The 17,354-nt window shown below is 31.3% G+C and overlaps 5 protein-coding genes and 1 long non-coding RNA gene across 16 annotated transcripts; 1 reads left to right on the forward strand and 5 right to left on the reverse strand.

Annotated features, from left to right (window-relative positions):
• Positions 1–59: 59 nt before the first annotated feature.
• Positions 60–3,533, reverse strand: LOC122574913 (protein PELPK1-like). Of its 4 annotated transcripts, none has more exons than XM_043743130.1 (2): positions 3,406–3,533; positions 60–2,269 (listed from the first exon to the last, which is right to left on the reverse strand). In XM_043743130.1, exon 2 carries the CDS (start codon positions 2,049–2,051, stop codon positions 783–785), a length of 1,269 nt encoding a protein of 422 aa, XP_043599065.1. In that variant the 5' UTR covers positions 2,052–2,269; positions 3,406–3,533; the 3' UTR covers positions 60–782. The 4 variants fall into 4 exon arrangements, with proteins under 4 accessions (XP_043599065.1, XP_043599062.1, XP_043599063.1 ...); XM_043743127.1 differs by lacking the exon at positions 3,406–3,533 and adding an exon at positions 2,725–2,863; XM_043743128.1 differs by lacking the exon at positions 3,406–3,533 and adding an exon at positions 2,433–2,714.
• LOC122574919 lies at positions 3,266–5,914 on the forward strand. 4 transcript variants are annotated; one of them, XR_006319226.1, is made up of 4 exons: positions 3,266–3,406; positions 3,493–3,754; positions 5,245–5,425; positions 5,700–5,914. It is a non-coding gene; the product is annotated as an uncharacterized LOC122574919 (long non-coding RNA). The 4 variants fall into 4 exon arrangements; XR_006319229.1 differs by having other exon boundaries at positions 5,245–5,348; XR_006319228.1 differs by lacking the exon at positions 5,245–5,425.
• Positions 3,810–5,170, reverse strand: LOC122574917. The gene is made up of 2 exons (XM_043743139.1): positions 4,821–5,170; positions 3,810–4,737 (listed from the first exon to the last, which is right to left on the reverse strand). Exon 2 carries the CDS (start codon positions 4,709–4,711, stop codon positions 4,199–4,201), a length of 513 nt encoding a protein of 170 aa, XP_043599074.1. The 5' UTR covers positions 4,712–4,737; positions 4,821–5,170; the 3' UTR covers positions 3,810–4,198.
• Positions 5,588–9,869, reverse strand: LOC122574909 (H(+)/Cl(-) exchange transporter 7). 4 transcript variants are annotated; one of them, XM_043743116.1, is made up of 13 exons: positions 9,730–9,869; positions 9,478–9,655; positions 9,106–9,213; positions 8,721–8,919; positions 8,395–8,648; positions 8,114–8,291; positions 7,525–8,049; positions 7,284–7,453; positions 7,036–7,215; positions 6,736–6,945; positions 6,420–6,665; positions 6,255–6,335; positions 5,588–6,183 (listed from the first exon to the last, which is right to left on the reverse strand). In XM_043743116.1, the coding sequence occupies exons 2-13, from the start codon at positions 9,637–9,639 to the stop codon at positions 6,082–6,084; spliced, it is 2,415 nt and encodes an 804-aa protein (XP_043599051.1). In that variant the 5' UTR covers positions 9,640–9,655; positions 9,730–9,869; the 3' UTR covers positions 5,588–6,081. The 4 variants fall into 4 exon arrangements, with proteins under 4 accessions (XP_043599051.1, XP_043599053.1, XP_043599052.1 ...); XM_043743118.1 differs by having other exon boundaries at positions 7,525–7,713; positions 7,939–8,049; positions 9,478–9,780; XM_043743117.1 differs by having other exon boundaries at positions 8,805–8,919; positions 9,478–9,780.
• Positions 9,870–10,868: 999 nt separating this feature from the next.
• Positions 10,869–12,166, reverse strand: LOC122574992 (intraflagellar transport protein 46 homolog). The gene is made up of 3 exons (XM_043743292.1): positions 11,952–12,166; positions 11,596–11,787; positions 10,869–11,445 (listed from the first exon to the last, which is right to left on the reverse strand). Exons 1-3 carry the CDS (start codon positions 12,164–12,166, stop codon positions 10,869–10,871), a joined length of 984 nt encoding a protein of 327 aa, XP_043599227.1.
• A 14-nt stretch (positions 12,167–12,180) lies between these two features.
• On the reverse strand, positions 12,181–16,047 carry LOC122574915. 2 transcript variants are annotated; one of them, XR_006319225.1, is made up of 5 exons: positions 15,914–16,047; positions 15,467–15,627; positions 14,353–14,558; positions 13,185–13,753; positions 12,181–12,971 (listed from the first exon to the last, which is right to left on the reverse strand). XR_006319225.1 is itself a non-coding variant. In XM_043743138.1 (3 exons), exons 1-3 carry the CDS (start codon positions 15,560–15,562, stop codon positions 13,423–13,425), a joined length of 633 nt encoding a protein of 210 aa, XP_043599073.1. In that variant the 5' UTR covers positions 15,563–15,598; the 3' UTR covers positions 12,980–13,422. The 2 variants fall into 2 exon arrangements, 1 of the variants encoding a protein (XP_043599073.1); XM_043743138.1 differs by lacking the exons at positions 12,181–12,971; positions 15,914–16,047 and having other exon boundaries at positions 12,980–13,753; positions 15,467–15,598.
• Positions 16,048–17,354: the final 1,307 nt, after the last annotated feature.

Consider the following 17,354-nt stretch of genomic DNA (forward strand, 5'->3'; position numbering starts at 1 on the left):
CTACTGCAAATAGAATATATAAATTTGATTTAGGGGTATAAAATTAATAGACAATATTGTACAAAACTGTTTTTTTTTATTTAGTTATACCTTGCAATCGGTAATATTCAAGGATTATACTTTTCGTAGGTACATTTTGTTTGATCAATTTCTTTTTCTTGCATGTATATTATAGATAATTACTAGGTACCCATATCTCAACCAAAAAATGCAGTAATAAAGTTTCCTTAGAAAATATAAATGAAGGCTCTTCACAGTGTACAAATTCTCCCTGCCTAATATTATATTGCCTACTTACTAATCGAGAACTTAATGTGAAGGAATAATTCCTTCATAATTTGAATCTTTACATAGAAAATGGTCATCTTTACATTCTTTCTAATAAAAATAATCAACTAAAGTGAAAAATGAATCTTTTCCGTGTCATTTAATTTATATCCAATATTATGCGCTATTGATTGATTAATTTTCTTTAGGCATCCACAAAAGTGCATATCTTAAATCATTTTATTGATTATTGAAAATGATATTAAGTTATACAGCTATTACTTTCTTAATCTTTCCATTATTTAAAACAACTAGCTGCTCATACTTTCTTTTATTAAACATACAAACTAGTAAGATCATATAATAGGAAATAATAATTGTTATATATTCTATACACGTTTTTGTGGATGCTAAGACACTCCCTTTAAAATATACTGTTGTACTGCATACAATGTACATAGTATTAATTTGTAAAATAATCGACTAAAAATCTAATCACTAAGTATATCGGCAGATCATTGCCGTGCGTTATGTTCTGTTTCTAGCAGACATTCTCGTACAAGAATTCGAGCATGCTGAATACCCATCTTCAGGCGTTCAGCTGCGCTGCGACTTCCAGCATAAGAAAGGCGAATGTCTCTTCCAAGCTCCTCGATAATAACCAGTAACTGAGCATATTTACCCTGACCAGGCACAGTAGGAAAGTTTATTGTACTGGATGGGCTAGCTTGCGCTACTTGAACAGTTTGAACATTTTGCAAATTTCTTGGATTTGGCACAGTGATCACAGGTTCAGGGATTCGAGGAATTTCTGGTACCTTTGGTGGTGGTGGTGGATCATTTAATTTCGTTATCGTTATTTCATTTAATTTAGCCAACTCGGTTAATTTTGCCATTTCTGCCATTTTCGAATATTCAGGCATCTTTGTAATGTCATTTTGCATATTTGCCATTTTAATCATCTCGGTCATTTTCGTTTTTTCATTCATCTTTGCAATTTCTTTAGCCATCTCGTTAATTTGCGCAATTTCATTTAATTTTGTTATATCATTATTATATTTCGCCATTTCCGTCATCTTCACCATTTCGTTAAGTTTGGCTATCTCATTCATTCTTTGAACTTCATTGATTTTTGCCATTTGAGACATTTTCATCATTTCATTCATCTTCGCAATTTCGTTAATTTTCGTGATATCATTGTATTTAGCAATTTCTGAAAGCTTTACCATTTCGTTCATCTTGGCAATCTCAGACATCTTTGCAATTTCTTGCATCTTCATGTATTCTGTTGTCTTGGCATACTCTGCCATCTTTTCCATCTCGTATCTTTTAGCCATATCCTGAGACATTTTATTCAATTCAGTCATTTTGCTGAACTCCGCAAGTTGTGCCATTTGAACTATATGTTCTGGTACTTTTCCTCTTTCCATCATTTGTTTCAATTCTGCAGAGATTTTATTCATATTCATCTCTGACATTTGAGCTATCGTAGCTGCATCTGGCATTTTAGACAACTCAGCAATTTTTGAAATTTCCCTTGCTAAGTTCTCATCTAAGCAGCGCTTCTTTTTAGCACGATGCCTGGCCATGCGCTGAGCTTCCTGCATTCTTCTTATTGCTGCCTGCTCTTCTGTCTCTTTAGCTCTAGCGTTCTTCATTCTCTCAGCAGCAGTATATAATCTAATAGCACGTTCCTCTAATGTTTCTTCCTTCAATTTTTGTCTTCTATATTCACGCATTTCTCTTACCTTTTTAAGGTAAGATTTTTTCTTAGCCTTAGGCATAACATGCAATTAAGCACTGTATGGATATCATCATCTATATGGACTCTCATTTTTGTCAATTTCAAATACCAAACCTTTCAGAAAATATACTTTGTGCATGCGTTATTGGTTAAGCGTAACTAATTTTGCTTTCCTTTTGCTATTTCTACTAATTGTTCTTACATATTTCTTCATATATAAAGTGATCCTTATTATTACTCCTTTACTTTGGAAATTATCTGCAATAAAAAAGAAAATCATAAAATTGGTTAGAATACATCTGATCAGACATTTCCATAAAAGATAAGAATGCTTCATTTACATAATATCAAGTAGAATAAACATTGTTATCGCTCGTTTTGTTTGGGCGCGATTAAATTTTAGAATGTCGTGATTACGAACCTACGAAAATTCTCGTTTAAACAAGATTAACGGTAATAACGTTTAAAAATTTTGTCGGCACCAGGAAAGAAAAGGACATCAACCTGGACTCTCTCTTAAGAAACACTTAAACTGCTTTTATTTAACGTATAGAAAGTGAATAACGTGAATATTAATTGGTATGTCTAAAAAAGACGCGGGTAACAAGCTCGAAAAAATTTCATAGCACGTGCGCAAAAATCGAGCGGCGAATACTGTTTTCGAAATACGTATGTATGTAGGTGTTATATCGTGCGTGTGCGTGCTCTGCTACCTGTGCCCCCGCGTCGATTTCGTGTGTGTGCGTGTGTCTCCCCAAAATTCGAAAGAAGAGCGTCGTCAAGTAGCACGCAACGCGCATGCGCGTCAATCTAAGAACGCCGTCTTCTCTGAAACGTTCACCAATCACAACAATGGCGGATGCAATTCGGTCAGTTCACTGAAACGCACGATTAACCCGGTGCGAGGCTAAATCACGTCTTCGACCGTTGCCATTTTATAATAGCATCTTCTTTATGGTGAAACACATACGTCGTTATTGTTTCTAGGTGAATTGATACGGTTTTTCTTAAGATATATCGCAGACAAACGCACAAAAGCAATATCGGCCGACATGTAAGATTTTCGTTCGGAGCCACTTTAAGGGGCCAAGCGGGGTCGCCGATAGGCTGCGTGTGACGTGGTTGCGTTTATTGACCATAACCCCTTCCTACTCCCGTCTGCAACTTCACGACGGACAGGTGTACGACCTGAGAGACCGCAAAACAATTGACCAAAACCGGCCGCGTCTTAAAATACACGACATTGTCTCCAAAGAATCTACAAAGATGCTTGGAATGCTCGACCGTTTCTATCGTCTCTGCGAATGGCGATACGATACGACTCCTCTTTTTTCCATCGATTAACAAAAATACACCATAAATGTTTTCTTGAAAAAGGAATATATTCGACTCACGGTAAGTCTTTCTTTCACGATTCGAAAAACCGGTTTCCTTTAAAAGAATGAGAAAATGTTGACGAGCTTTCTTTTCGGTTCTTTCAGACGACAAGGTGAGACTTAACGGTCAACTTGCCGGGAAGATACGTTTTCAATGAAGTTTTATTGCGAAACGCTTTTCAAATATTACGTGATAATTGAATATAATGATACAGATTAACTTATGAGACAATTGGCATTATTTCGAATTCTATCGTTTCTGTATTTGCCAATATGAATTTAGATAAATTAGCCGACGTGTTTTATTTGTGAAGAGTTAGTAGTTTGTTCAATTTAAGCAAGTAAATTTTTCTTTTTTATATAGGAAGTAAGTTTTCATATATTAATTATATGGGGCATTATTGTTAATTGAAATACCATTGTTAATCGTCATCAAATTTTATTAAATTTTATTTTTCGTATGTAAAAGGGTTATTATTCATACGTGTTTTTTTCATAACCTATATGGAGTATTATTGTTACTATATCAACGAATTCTTTTTATTTTTAATGATCATGTATTGCATAGCATTTATATCCTTCTCAGTAGTGAAAGTAATTCTTTTTGTGTTTTATCATTTGTTAATGGAAGAGAAGCGTCTATGAGCATAACACTCACAATTATTGCTATTGTTCCAACAGTAAATGATCTCTGAGTATTACTCTTGTAATATTGCTATATTTATCTCTATACAAAATTTAAATAAGATATTTGTACATTCTAATAGAATCATAACAATAAGTTATATTATGTCTACTTATATATTGCTAATTATTGCTGTGAATTTATTTCTGTTTCCATTAAGCATTCTTTTACCAGCATCCTGGCTTTTATGATATCTAGTTTTAATCTCTCTACTGAAATTCTGCTACCAGCATATGTTAATTTAATGTTCCTTCCTAATTCCTCAATGACTTTCAATAATTGGGAATATTTACTTTGTTCACAAACTGAATGTACAATTGATGGATTTTGTATAGGGAAATATGTTTGAAGTTGTTTCATTTTTGCTATGGAGACAATAGAGTCAACAGTTTCAAAAGTAATATTTCTTCTGTTTAATTCTGTCTTAAGTGTCTCCACATCCTCCAAAGCTTTCTTCTTTCTAGCTCGAAATCTTGCCATTCTTTGTGCATCGTGAAATCTCCGAATTATAGCTTCATCTTCTGTTTCGTGAGGTTTTGTTAATAGCCTGTGTCTATTCTTTTTCCTTTCCTTTATTGGATTACCCTGTTTATTTAATTGCAAAGTACCTTTTTTTCTACTCCACTTGTAATTGTTCATTTCGTTCAATTTACGTACAATGCCGTCTTCCAATAACAATATATATTTATAATAATAATGGTATACAGTTTAGAAAAAAAAAGTCACCCATAAAATTATTTGAATTTACCTCTCTTTTTCTTATTGATGTACGCGCAAGCGTGGATAATTCAGAAACCAATCATTGAAATGGCGAACCGTCGTGGATACCGTTGTTAAATATTCGAATTACGTGCATTTCGACTATAAATTATAATTAATTCCGTATTAACACTTGCGTTAATGCATTCTAATGCCTTTCACTCGTTTATCGCTCTCAAATATTTGCAATTATTATGAACACTTCTGAGGAGGATATCGTCATAGTTGCACGTAAGATCTGACTAAGAATCTTTTTACTGTTCGCGAAAAAATTTTTAAGCCACGATTTATAGCAGATTAGACATAGATAGTATTCTCCTGTCGTGCACATATTATTATCTCAAGGTGATTTATTCCCGAAATAGGAACTCGGAATTAATTGGCGACAATTCTTACATCTTTAATTTTTATAGATATTGATATCGTTTATGCGGGAAGTGCGCAAAATATAATTTTACTAATACCTGATAGTATTTAGTAATCTTTGCCAATCTTATTTGCCAAGAAATTTTATCAAGTTAGTTTATATTAAGATATAGACATATACTAGAGAAAATAAAAATTATTATTAATTTAGCAAAAAGTTCTTGATAAGTATGTATATAAAAGTTCTTGTATAATGTATGTATATGTATATATAAAGCATAACTATTTAGGATACAAACTGTTTCCTCAGTTCTTTACTTTTTCTAAAATATTTGTATTTTGTAGATACTCTACAATATATAAATATTGTGTATAAATTTGAACATAATAAATAGTAAATGTTGGATAATTTATTTTAGAATCTAATCCATCATTTTAAGAGACTTAATTGTACTGGTACAAGAAGTGAAATCTTCTACAAAATATCCTTTTCTTGTTGCAGGTTGTACATAGGTCTTGAATACTCGATCACATGAATTATAATCTGTAGAGGTGATTATAACAGGATATTAATTCCAATGTATATTTCAACATATGAATATTATTTTCTTTTATCATTGATCATTATCCCAGTGTATCTGTTTTTTAAATTATGGTCATGGCTAGGTTGGCAATTATTTATAAATAATTAATATAATGTGCATTGTGTCTTTGGTTGATCTTGCTTCTTTACTTTCTCTTTGTAATACCTAGATTTTCTTTACTGAAAAGTTAAATATAAAAATTTTTCTATGTTTATATAAAAGCATAATGTTTGTACATAATATCATTATAAACTGTTTTCTATAAATTAAATATTAAATTTTGTGTCAAGAAAGCTAAAATTAAATTTTATTGGTAATTAGAAGTTCATCTAGACCCATTCTTCCTCTATGTTCCCATATCCTAAATCTGGCAACATCTTTTCTTGTAATAATCCCAATTACCTAAAAAAAGATTGAAAACCACAGTATTTCTATAGTAGAGATTTTTTACAGAATACATTAATTGTTAGTACCTCATTTGTATCATTGACTACAGGTAAATGTCTAAGACCTAAAGCTCTAAAGAGCCTAAATGCTCGTGGCAGTGTCGCAGACTGAAAATGAAATGATTAATAAAAGAACATTCTTTTGATCTGTCATGTAATAATCTATAGATAAAATATTAACAAAATACTAACATGCTGTAGTGTATAAGGAGAAGGATTCATAAAAGGTCTTAAATCTATCATATAAGTTTTTTCTTCTTCACTTATGGTCACTTGATCAATTGTTGGATATCTCGGATATTCTTTTCTGAACAATTTAACACTTAATGACTTTTCCCAATATTCTAAGTTTCCGTTAAAAATTTTATTTTGTAGTAATACTATTAATTGGGAACGTAAAATTAGTCCCCGAAATCGTCCATACGAACGTATTTCAGTCTGAAATAAAAAAAGATAGATATAACAAAACGATAAATTTTTTGATATTTTATAATATAATGTTCAGTACCTCATCACTATTAGGAGGATCAACTACAGGGAACCCATTAAATGTTACACATTTAAGAAGTTCTACTATATGTCCTACATTTTCTACAGTTTTTAGCGTTACTATTGGGTGGCTCATTATTTCACTGGCGTATATATTGTTTGATAATGGCGGGGCTTCCCATGGTAATATGGGAATTCCAGCCATTTGTGTATGAATATCATATATACCCTATAGGATAAAAAATAATAAAAATTATTAGAGTAATATATAGACGTTTTAAAACGTAAAAATACAGAGTAATATAATATATTTTCATGCCTCATTGAAAAAGTCTCCAACCCATTTAGCCATAATAAGAACTACTATAAGTGGTAAGCCAAAGGATATTCCTTGAGTAGCTTCTATTAGTATAACGGTTAAACTTATTGTCATTCTAACTACTCCTCCTAATTGAGCAGCTGCACCTAATAAAGCATATTTCCCAGGATCTAAAACGACCTGCAATAATTTACGGTAATTCATATTTTCTGTAATATTTTGAGTTTATTTTCACAATCGTTTCTTACGCAATTTGGAAAAACTTTTGCAAGGCCTGATCCAATTAGTCTACCCCATGCAGAGCCAATTAGCAGGGATGGAATGAACAGTCCGCTAGACATGGACAGACCAAAGGTAGCAACAGCCAGAAAAAAGTAGAGGACAACAAAGATAGCTAAAGTAATATCATTATGGGAACCTACAAACGAAAAATTGATTAAATACATCTTATGTATACATATTCTATATACGTATACATTACCAGCATACCTTTAGGATCATGAAACAAAGATCGTACACTACTTTCTGGAGTTTGGAACCATAAAGCTGCAACTGCGCTATATTCACCCTCCTTGCAATACATTTGAATGGGAAATTTTGTGGGATCTCGTCCTAATGGTTTGCAGTCGTTCAGAAAATAAATCATACTAAAACCCAGTGTTGCACTTAGCGCAGCAACTACAAGAGCTTCTATTACTTTTAACCATTTCTGTTTTACATATTTCAAACGGAAACAGGTGATTTTATAATTTAGATAATTCCAACAAGCGCCCAAAAATCCACCAATTGTTCCCATTATCATAAATAGAGGAATTTCGTAAATCTGATAGGGAATTGTCTCAAATTTTCCAAGGTTTAGTAAGCCTGGATAAGAAAGGTCACCCGGTCGTCCGTGATACGTACTAAGGATGATGTTTAGCGTAAATGTTGTAATCATACTAGCAAAAAATGTTCTCCATGTGAGACTTTGATTAAAGAAACTGGTTCCTTCTTCGATACTGAATAATACTCCTCCTAAATTATTTTTAATCAAGTGATTAATGTTTGTATTATGTATACTATGTTTTTTGACATTTACCAATTGGCGCACCAAATGCAGCAGATACACCAGAAGCTGCACCTCCTGACACAAAATCTCGCTTTTCATGGTCTTCTCTAAAATATTGAAATACCTTAAAATCTTTCCTGAATGTAGTACTTTTGCCTTGTGATATTCCTGCTGCTACCACAGCTCCGGAATGTATCATAGGTCCTTCCTAGAATATTATATTATATTATAATATTATATTATAATATTATTAAGACCTTTGTATTTTTATAGTAAATTATATTACAGAGATAGTAATAAAAGATATTTACTTTTCCACCAGCAAGGCCTCCAACTACTGTACAAATTACTCCTATTGTTTTTACTACTAATGTTTTTATACGAACAACTCGAGGCATTTTAACTCCATTTAAATAACACTTTACCTGTGGAATACCACTACCTGCCGCAACAGGTTCTATATAGGATACTAAAATAGCACCTATTAAAACAGGTGCAAAATTTAAGGCTAACCATAGTAGATATGGCAGCCATAGACAGTTTGTTGTTACACATTGATCTACATCTGTTATTAATTATAAGGAACAATCAAATTTATATGTATACTTTTTTTATTTGTATACAGTAAGAAGGATACACAATTTTAAACAACCATACTTTAGGTTTGATAATTCTTCTATAGAAATATTTACAAAACCAGCTATAAGTGCTGTGCAGATACCTATCAATAAGAAAATAAACCATCTGGCAAAGTTCTTCTTAACTATAAACTTGTAGCCTTTCTTTCTTTCTTCGTCTTGAAGAAGATAATTCTCACAGGGATCATAATCCAAACTCTGAAAGAAGAAAAATAAAAATTGTAGATGTATTTTACATATGATATTTCCTTCAAATTTAATTACTTTTAAGATAAGATATTGATAATGATTGATGCAGAAAATTCATCAAAATTAAAGATAACTATAATTATAAGCATTAATAAGAAAATTATATACAAAGTATATATCACAAAGACAAAGTACCTCGTAATTAGTTGATAGGAAATTAGTAGCACCGGGAGGAATTTCTTCTGTATTAAGCCTCCTTGGATTATTGGAAAGTGTTTCCCCAATACTCGGTGATGTTACACTCTGTCAAAAATATAAGACTAAAACATTAAAAATAATTATAAGATTCTAAACTTATACAGTACTTCATTTTCATATGAAAGTATCTTTTTTATCTTATCAACATTATAAAAGATAAGAGTTTGTATTTATACACAATAGTGTGAAAGCAGACAGGTGTTAGCTAGGTTATTTTAAAGTGCAAAATAAAAAGTGAAAAGGAAATTTTGAAGAGATACACTTTGTCGTTAGATTATTGTCATTATCAGATTATTGTATATTTCATACCCGAAATCTAATGTTAATGTTATCGTTTGAATATGACGCAAAATTATTTCTTGGTTTCAGTAGCTTTTCCGTGTCATTTTCATCATTTACGCAACTGTCAACACTGTCATCGTTGCTGTTGCTGTTTATCATCACGTTTATATGCGTCGAAGTGTCCATCATTTTTCAACCACTGTCACTGCAATCAAATTTTACAAAGTACAAAAAGAAAAATCATCGCCCAAGTACAGATACAACTTCGTTGTTACGCACTGTTACCGCACGCTAAACTTATACAAAAAAAAGAAATATGTATTATGTATACATATTGTCAATCACGTGAATAATACTATGATTCATGTTCAAAGAAAGCGGTGCTCAACTTATGACTATACTTTCATTGTTACAGAATTTGTTATAATTATTTGATCAAAGGTTATGTACATTTTTTAAATATACACACATAGTATGTGTCATATTATAATAGATGTCATATTCGTATTTTCAAAAAACTTGGTTTGAAAAGACTAAATTCTTTAAGAAAGAAATTTGTAGGAATGTAAAAATTGTAAAATAATTAGGAAACCCTCAATTTATTATTTCGTGAAACTGGAAGTTTGTTATTTGGATAAGAAAATGCACAAGCGCTTCCTACGAGGAAAGTCGAAATATTTGAAATTTCATAGTATGTATTAAAATTATTGGAAGTAGGAACAGAAAAGAATGCAATCTGTAAGATAAAAAGTGTGATTATATAGTAAATGTAAGGAAAGTAGTAATAAGGAAAAGATGTATGATATTATAAAATTTCTGGTTTCAGATTGAGCAACAAGGAAAATTGAGATAAATTCTTATTTTCCTTTCACTTGTCAAACATCTCTCTTTGATTATAATGTATTATGTACTTGACATTGTTTAATATGTTGTGTAAATGATGTTGTCATAATCGAAATACTTTTCCTTTTATATGTAATTGATCGTAAATCAGTGGTCTCTGATTACATTATCTAAAATGGTAGTTGCGTAAATTGGATGTAAATTCTTTCCATTGAGTGGAAACATGGTATTCAGATTATATGAAAGTAAGCTCTTACGTTCATTATTATTGTTAACTATGTATAATGATTTATAATTGATAGAAATTATTATTCTTCATAAAATAAAATTGATAATCAAACCTCCATTATAGATAACAGTATATAAATAGGGAAATATGTTATTCTTATTTTTTTTCTATCATATACATATATACAAGTATACAAAATACATTCCTCGTACTTTGAGCTATTCTAGATACAAAATAGCTATCAAATTCTTATTTCAAGTAATAATTACGAACTAAATCAAATTAAATTTAGTGTAAAATTTCCTTATTTATATCCTCATCACAGTACATTAAACCTTCCTTACAATTAATATTTCTGCGCTCTGACATTTCGAACTTCTAAATAAAGTGTGAAGAGCATATGTAATGCCTCCAATCTCATGCCCTCTTCCGATGGTATATCCAAAAGATTACATATAAGATCGATAAGTTCTGGTAATTGACAGTCCAATTGCGTGAAATTCAATTCAACTTCGTTAAGCTTGTCCTCAACTTCCGGTGGCCATTGTTGAAGCAACGAGTCGATGTCTGGCATCGGTTTCGTTAAGTTAACTGCGGGAGCATGTTTGCTTCTGTGAAGCTGATTTATATCCTCGATCCACTTCTCGATTGACTTTCCATTTTTTTCTGCATCTTCGATTCTTTTAACCACCGTTTGTCTCGCTCCTCCTCCGCTTCGTAAATGATTACGAAGTTGAAGATGAAGGACAGCTGGATCAGATTGATTGGTGCAAGGCTCGTCCAAAACTGTTAAACCAATTTTGTCTTCTATGCCGTCTGGTCGCGGGATTTTGATAAAAGCGTCTATGTCACCCACTGCTGGGATGTAATCGGGGATGAATGGTATGAGTTTGTAATTTAATTCGATCTTTTGCGGAGTATACCTGATGAAAAATAAATAACACAATTATCATTACATCAATTACTATCACTATAAAAGAATTGAATGTTATACAAGGTATTTTTCAGTAGATAAGAGAATCTTTAAGAGACAATAAAAGATCAACGGATTAGGAAGGCGTGATCGACGATACCTCATTATGTTTTGAAATAATTCCTTCATTTCAGTAGACACCTCTAAATCCTCAAAATCCTTAGGATTATAAATTTCGATGGGCTGAGCGTTGCTCGTTCCTTGAATATCATCATCGTCGCTTTCTTCACTGTCTGATGGATCACTATGGATTCCCATGGATTTTCCAAAGCTGTTATCATGATCCGAGTACCTGTAAATATTTTATTGCAAGAGTTTTAATATAAATTTTCATTTCATTTGTAATCTTGCGATCAAAATAACAAAACTACAATTATAGTAGGTGAAAATTCACATCTATAATACTATTAATGTAATTATTAAAGAATTGTACCAATTAATCCTTGATTGAATTACCTTCGAAAATTGAATTTTTCGCGAGGTGAATTTATTCCTATAGCACTTCGGCTCTCGTTCATCGGATGTTGTCTGGGTCTCCTCGAACTGGAAGGTCTACGATTCACTGGACTTTGTATCTCCTCAGCGTTTCGTACCTCGATACTCTCGTCGAATTTCGTGAACGCTGATATATCATGTATCTCTTCTTCGTCGCTGCTATCTTTGATATCCATTGTTCGAAAATGAGTATCCGTTTCCTTGAAAAGTTCAGAACGATTTCCTGAGGAAACAATTATGTGAAATCGTTGGTAGGAATCGGTGTTTCAAACGAAGATTGTTTTGATTTCTGTGCCTTGGCTGTTTCCATGGTTTCGTCGTGGATCGATGAGCGCAGGCTTGATTATTCTCATCAAACATATTCTTATGAATATTCATATTTTGCGCGTAAGCGAGATTTGTTTGTTTATATAATTAATCATCTATAATGAGGCTTATATTCTTCTATATCAGTACAATATGTTAGACAGAAATAAAAATAATCGACAGATTATCGAAACGGATGCGCGATTAATATTTCCTAGAAACGAAATCAGTTTAAGTCTGCGACATCACATTAGTATATAGTTTTTATAACCGGTAATATAAAAAGCTTAGTGACATTTGACGCTTTTTATCAGATACAACTGTATTTCTTCATCGATAACGCATCCAAAAAAATTAATATTTCATTTTTGACGAAATCAATCGAACAGACATGAAAAGTCAAACGATATTTATTCGTATAATAAACACTACATATACAAACGTTACGTTATACAATAGTAACAAATTAAACGATGAAAGAAATAAAATCTCAAGAATGTAAATAAAATTTTATACGAAGCAATGTATAAAATTCATGTAAATAACAATTCATTCTTATAAAAACCAATTACTGAAGTTTCCTCAGACTAAAATACGTTTTACAAACTTGTACACTTAGACAATATTAACATCTTAAAAATAAAATTTCAAAAATCTTTGTAAAACGATATATCTCTGAAAAAATGAAAATTGTGTCGTGAGATAAATCAATTAACGTGGCTTAAATAAATTAAAAAAAAAAGAAAGAAACATAAAGAAGAGCGAGAGAGAAACAAAAATGGCAAACAGTGATCTGCGATGGGTACTAATAAACATAGAGGTATTCATGCTTAATCATTTGTTTCAAAGCTCACATCGAAAATTGATTCTTGAGAAGTGATTCATTACCTGCGCTCTTCTGATAATCCTAAACCATCGTTAATTGTCTGGAATGTTAAACAGTCGAGGCACATAACAGTAACATCGATGTTCACTATCTTTATGATTAGTTGTGCATTTAGTTTCAACATTTGGATGTAAATTTTTATGAATAATTAAATTCATTTGATTTTTTTCACGTTGTCCAAGTTTTCTGTGCACTCTTGAGGTAGATGAATGAAAATTTCAAAAATTATTGTAATTCTTGCTATACAGGATATTTTCCATAAATATGGCCGCTTCTTGTCCGTCTAATCAACCATTTTTGGTTGTTTTTATGGAATATTTCGCGAGTGGTTTGGGTACTTTGACAATTTTGTGGTTGACTCATGGTTAGGCCAAAAATCGATTTCTTTGGAATTCTTGTGGTTCTTTTTTCGCTACAGGAACGAACCCTGATTATGTCTTCCTCGGAGAAATTTCTCTTTGAAATTCGTCTGCGCGGTAATATGGAATCGCCGCAAGCGTGGGAATAGTTTGTCGTATTAGAATTCGTGTTTAAAACGCAGAATGGATCCTGTGGGTGATCTACTGTGACTCTGCAAATAAATTGGAAAAATTAATACTTGCCCACTGAAAAACTTTTGATTCTTTTCTTTTAATTGGGGTTATGTAGGATAGAACAACTCTATTAGTTACTCTTTTTGCTAAGTAGAGTTGATTATACATATAGATGATTAGGAAGAATGCCTATTTAATTTCTAAAAATTAAAAAATTAAAAACGTTTTACTTAACCCTATCATTATATTTAGATCTATGACCCGAAACGAAAATTACATTTAAATAAATATTACTGAGATATAAATAGTATTTAAATATTTTGTATTAGTATTTGATATATGTATTTACTATTTTCTGTGTATTTCATACTCTTCATGAATTAAGTATTTCAGAAATTGAAAAGAAAATATTTCACAGAATATAAGCGTGAAGAAAAGTCAGCAGAACAGTAGGATTAGTTCTTACGCGTCCTTGTACCCTAATATTTTTCTGCCATTTAATTAATCAAATGACTCTATTCCCACTAGACTGGCAAAAATTTCAAATTAAAATGACAATTTCGTGATTATCCATTTCCTTTTCCTGTTGCATCAATCACTATGATAATTACCATAATAATTCATTGCATAAACTAACGTTTCTATTCCCACAGGTGTAAAAAGTCGGTTTTCATCCTTTTCATACTTGGACGCGAGAACCACGAGGAGAAAAAGAACGGCACAGATGACCGAAAAAGCTACGACATCTGTCGTAATATTCCTCAACGTGATACGAAGTTTCGTATCCGAAGAATCGAAGTTGTCGTTTGTTGCCATCCAGAAGACTTTATAGAGAATTACATCCTAAAACAAGAGCAACGTTGACATTTTGTTTCGGGGCACACATCGAATTTGTGATTTTTCTTTTGTATAACATATACTTCATACTTTTTGACAAGTAAGATTGGAAAATATTTACATATGTACTGGTTTTAAAGCACGGTGTTCATTATTTTAAGAACTATGCGTATATAAAGTTTATTGCAGTGTTTTCTTGAAGACATACATGATTTATTACATTATCAAGAGCTCGATTAACTATCAATTGGTGTCATTTTGTTGAAGTTGACCTATGAGATTTTCAGATAATTTTAGAACAATTTGATCTAATTTCTATTACATAGTCTACATCGTAAAGTAGTCATCAATGACATGTATCGAGAATATATAAAATAAAACATAAAATACAAATCAAAGATAGATAGATGAACTAGATATAACGAATCTTAAAACTAACCTTCGTGACTACTTATAACACAACAATATCAATGAAAGGACAACAGAATGAATTGATATTGATTTGGGTTAGGTTTCATTAATATTATTAAGAATCATATTGGTGTCAGATGTAAGTAAATCAGCGAAAGATTAGATGCGCAAGAGAGGTTAGTATCATTTGTTGTTGATGATTTTATCGGTAAAAGTCAATATGGTATCCAAATAAACTGTGCAATATACGCAAACTTTATATACGCATAAGTTGTAAAATAATGATCTCCGCGCCTTGAAACTGGGATTTTTGGATTCCACTTATGATATGATAAATAAGGGTCACAAATTTGGTATGTCCCATACAAGCGCGACGTTATTTTCTTCTTCTTAAATACTACAGAAAACTAGCTTTTTTAATTTAAGCAATTTTTCTATCATACTGATTGACATCTGGATGTTCCGTTGTTCCTGTAATAAGGAGGTTAATCACGCGATCTTACTCGTAAGTATATGGAAACTTGACGGATTATCAACCGCACGAGATAATATATGTCACTCAGGTTGTCCATCATCGATTGCCACTGATTGATCATCATAAATTCGATCGTAGGTTCCCTCGTCTTCTCGTGGATACAGTGGAAATTTGTCCGACTATCTTTTGCTAGAAAAATCTCACATTGCTCTACCTACTGCCCAGAATTTGACAAAAGCTTTGCGATTCAAGATTACACTGTCATTTGTTATAGAAATCGATATAGGAAATATTATAGTATTCAAGAGATATTTGTATATATAATAAATCTAAAACAGCATTGTATAAACTAAACGCATAGAGGTGCATGTGACTTCAAATAAATGAAATAAAAGAATTATATTAGAGAAGACAAAATTTGATGTGAATTATGTATATGTTATTTTAAGAAGATTTATAATAAAAATATTGAAACCTTATTATTGATTGTCGATTTATACTTTTGCATATAAAGTAACCTCGTTTGCCAGACGTCCCGTTTTACGTCCTTGTATAGAGGGTGTTCTAAAATATATCGTTAAACAGATATCGAATTGCAGCTATATTGACAGATCTACCTAAAAATTTAGAAGAAAGAATATGTGAGTATTATATATACTTCGTATCTGACATATATAATTTATAAAGAAAGAATATGTGAGTATTATATATACTTCGTATCTGACATACATAATTTATAAAGAAAGAATTTTTAACTCTATAACTAAAATTTTTAATTTATGATCGAAAGAGAAATTGACGAGACAAAGTTATGAAATTTCAAACACGTCGAGAGAATCTTCCGCGTAATCAAAAAATATCTCAGTAATTCCCACTAATCTAAATTATCAATTCACGTTTATTGCATATGAGTGAGCAGACAAGCACGTGTCAGGTATATCTGGTTAGCATCTTCCACAAAGCACACCATGTCTAAAATTTTCGTTAACAAGAATCTATGCTTCCATAACTTCTTTATAGCTTCTTAACTTTTATTTTTTATTTTCTTCCATATTTTAACTTTTTCGAGGTATCATTTTCACTTTCATAAATAGATTTCATATTTTCCTTTCTTTTCTTTTTTCAATATTAAATTATTTGAGATAAATTAAAAAGCTAAAGGAAAAATTTAAACATCCGATAGAGCAGACAGTGTTGTGTGCGTTTTATGGTTGCACCGTTTTTTTGGCCTATTCTATGCTGATCTATCTACGCTGATAAAGGAACAAGATGATTACGATTCTTTATCGTTGAATGAAGCTTTGAGGCTTACACGTTCGAGGAATGATTGTTGGATTACCCGATTTTATTGTCCTGAATTCATTATGAACCGTGATATCAGATCAATAAAATTTATCGATAAAGTGACATTATTTAGTAAACTTCAAATAAAGGGAATGTTTTTATTTAAAAATTACTTCAATGTGAAAATGACGTGTTATTTATGGAGGCTTTGCTTCTTCAGAATAAACTCAGCATTATGAAAATTGTACCTGAAAAGAAATGAAAAGATATAATAAATTAATTATATTAATATTGATAAGAACTACGAAAATAAGGAAAATTTAATTAATTTATCTTACACTTATTTCGTAAAACCACTTCATTCTCTGTTATAAAAGTTCCATTACATTAATCAAACAGAGACAAAAAGTTAAATAAATAGAAAGATATAAAACATTAATATTCATTAAAAGCTAAATAAAAATAAGGAAAAATAAAGCATTTCTTACTCAAAGATACTTTATCACGAAATTAGTATTTCAATTAGAGAGAATAAAGATTTAAAAAGCTACTACCATTTTCATTTAAAGAATTCTATAAAAAAAAGAAGTATTTCTCAAAGAAATCAGAAGTTGTTATAGTTATTGAGAAGG

Source organism: Bombus pyrosoma, linkage group LG14, assembly GCF_014825855.1.
Source record: "Bombus pyrosoma isolate SC7728 linkage group LG14, ASM1482585v1, whole genome shotgun sequence".
NCBI classification, from domain to species: domain Eukaryota; kingdom Metazoa; phylum Arthropoda; class Insecta; order Hymenoptera; family Apidae; genus Bombus; species Bombus pyrosoma.

Coding starts and splice junctions, on each gene's coding strand:
- LOC122574913 (XM_043743130.1), bottom strand. CDS start 2,051: ATGCCTAAGGCTAAGAAAAAATCTTACCTTAAAAAGGTAAGAGAAATG.
- LOC122574917 (XM_043743139.1), bottom strand. CDS start 4,711: ATGAACAATTACAAGTGGAGTAGAAAAAAAGGTACTTTGCAATTAAAT.
- LOC122574909 (XM_043743116.1), bottom strand. CDS start 9,639: ATGATGGACACTTCGACGCATATAAACGTGATGATAAACAGCAACAGC. Junction 8,649..8,720: donor GTATGGTTGTTTAAAATTGT/GTATCCTTCTTA, acceptor AATTAATAACAG/ATGTAGATCAATGTGTAACA. Junction 7,216..7,283: donor CAAAAGTTTTTCCAAATTGC/GTAAGAAACGAT, acceptor AAATTATTGCAG/GTCGTTTTAGATCCTGGGAA.
- LOC122574992 (XM_043743292.1), bottom strand. CDS start 12,166: ATGGATATCAAAGATAGCAGCGACGAAGAAGAGATACATGATATATCA. Junction 11,788..11,951: donor GAAAAATTCAATTTTCGAAG/GTAATTCAATCA, acceptor AAATATTTACAG/GTACTCGGATCATGATAACA. Junction 11,446..11,595: donor TTATTTCAAAACATAATGAG/GTATCGTCGATC, acceptor ATTTTTCATCAG/GTATACTCCGCAAAAGATCG.
- LOC122574915 (XM_043743138.1), bottom strand. CDS start 15,562: ATGATGATCAATCAGTGGCAATCGATGATGGACAACCTGAGTGACATA. Junction 14,559..15,466: donor AAGTTTCCATATACTTACGA/GTAAGATCGCGT, acceptor CTCTTGTTTTAG/GATGTAATTCTCTATAAAGT. Junction 13,754..14,352: donor ACACCTGTGGGAATAGAAAC/GTTAGTTTATGC, acceptor ATTTATTTGCAG/AGTCACAGTAGATCACCCAC.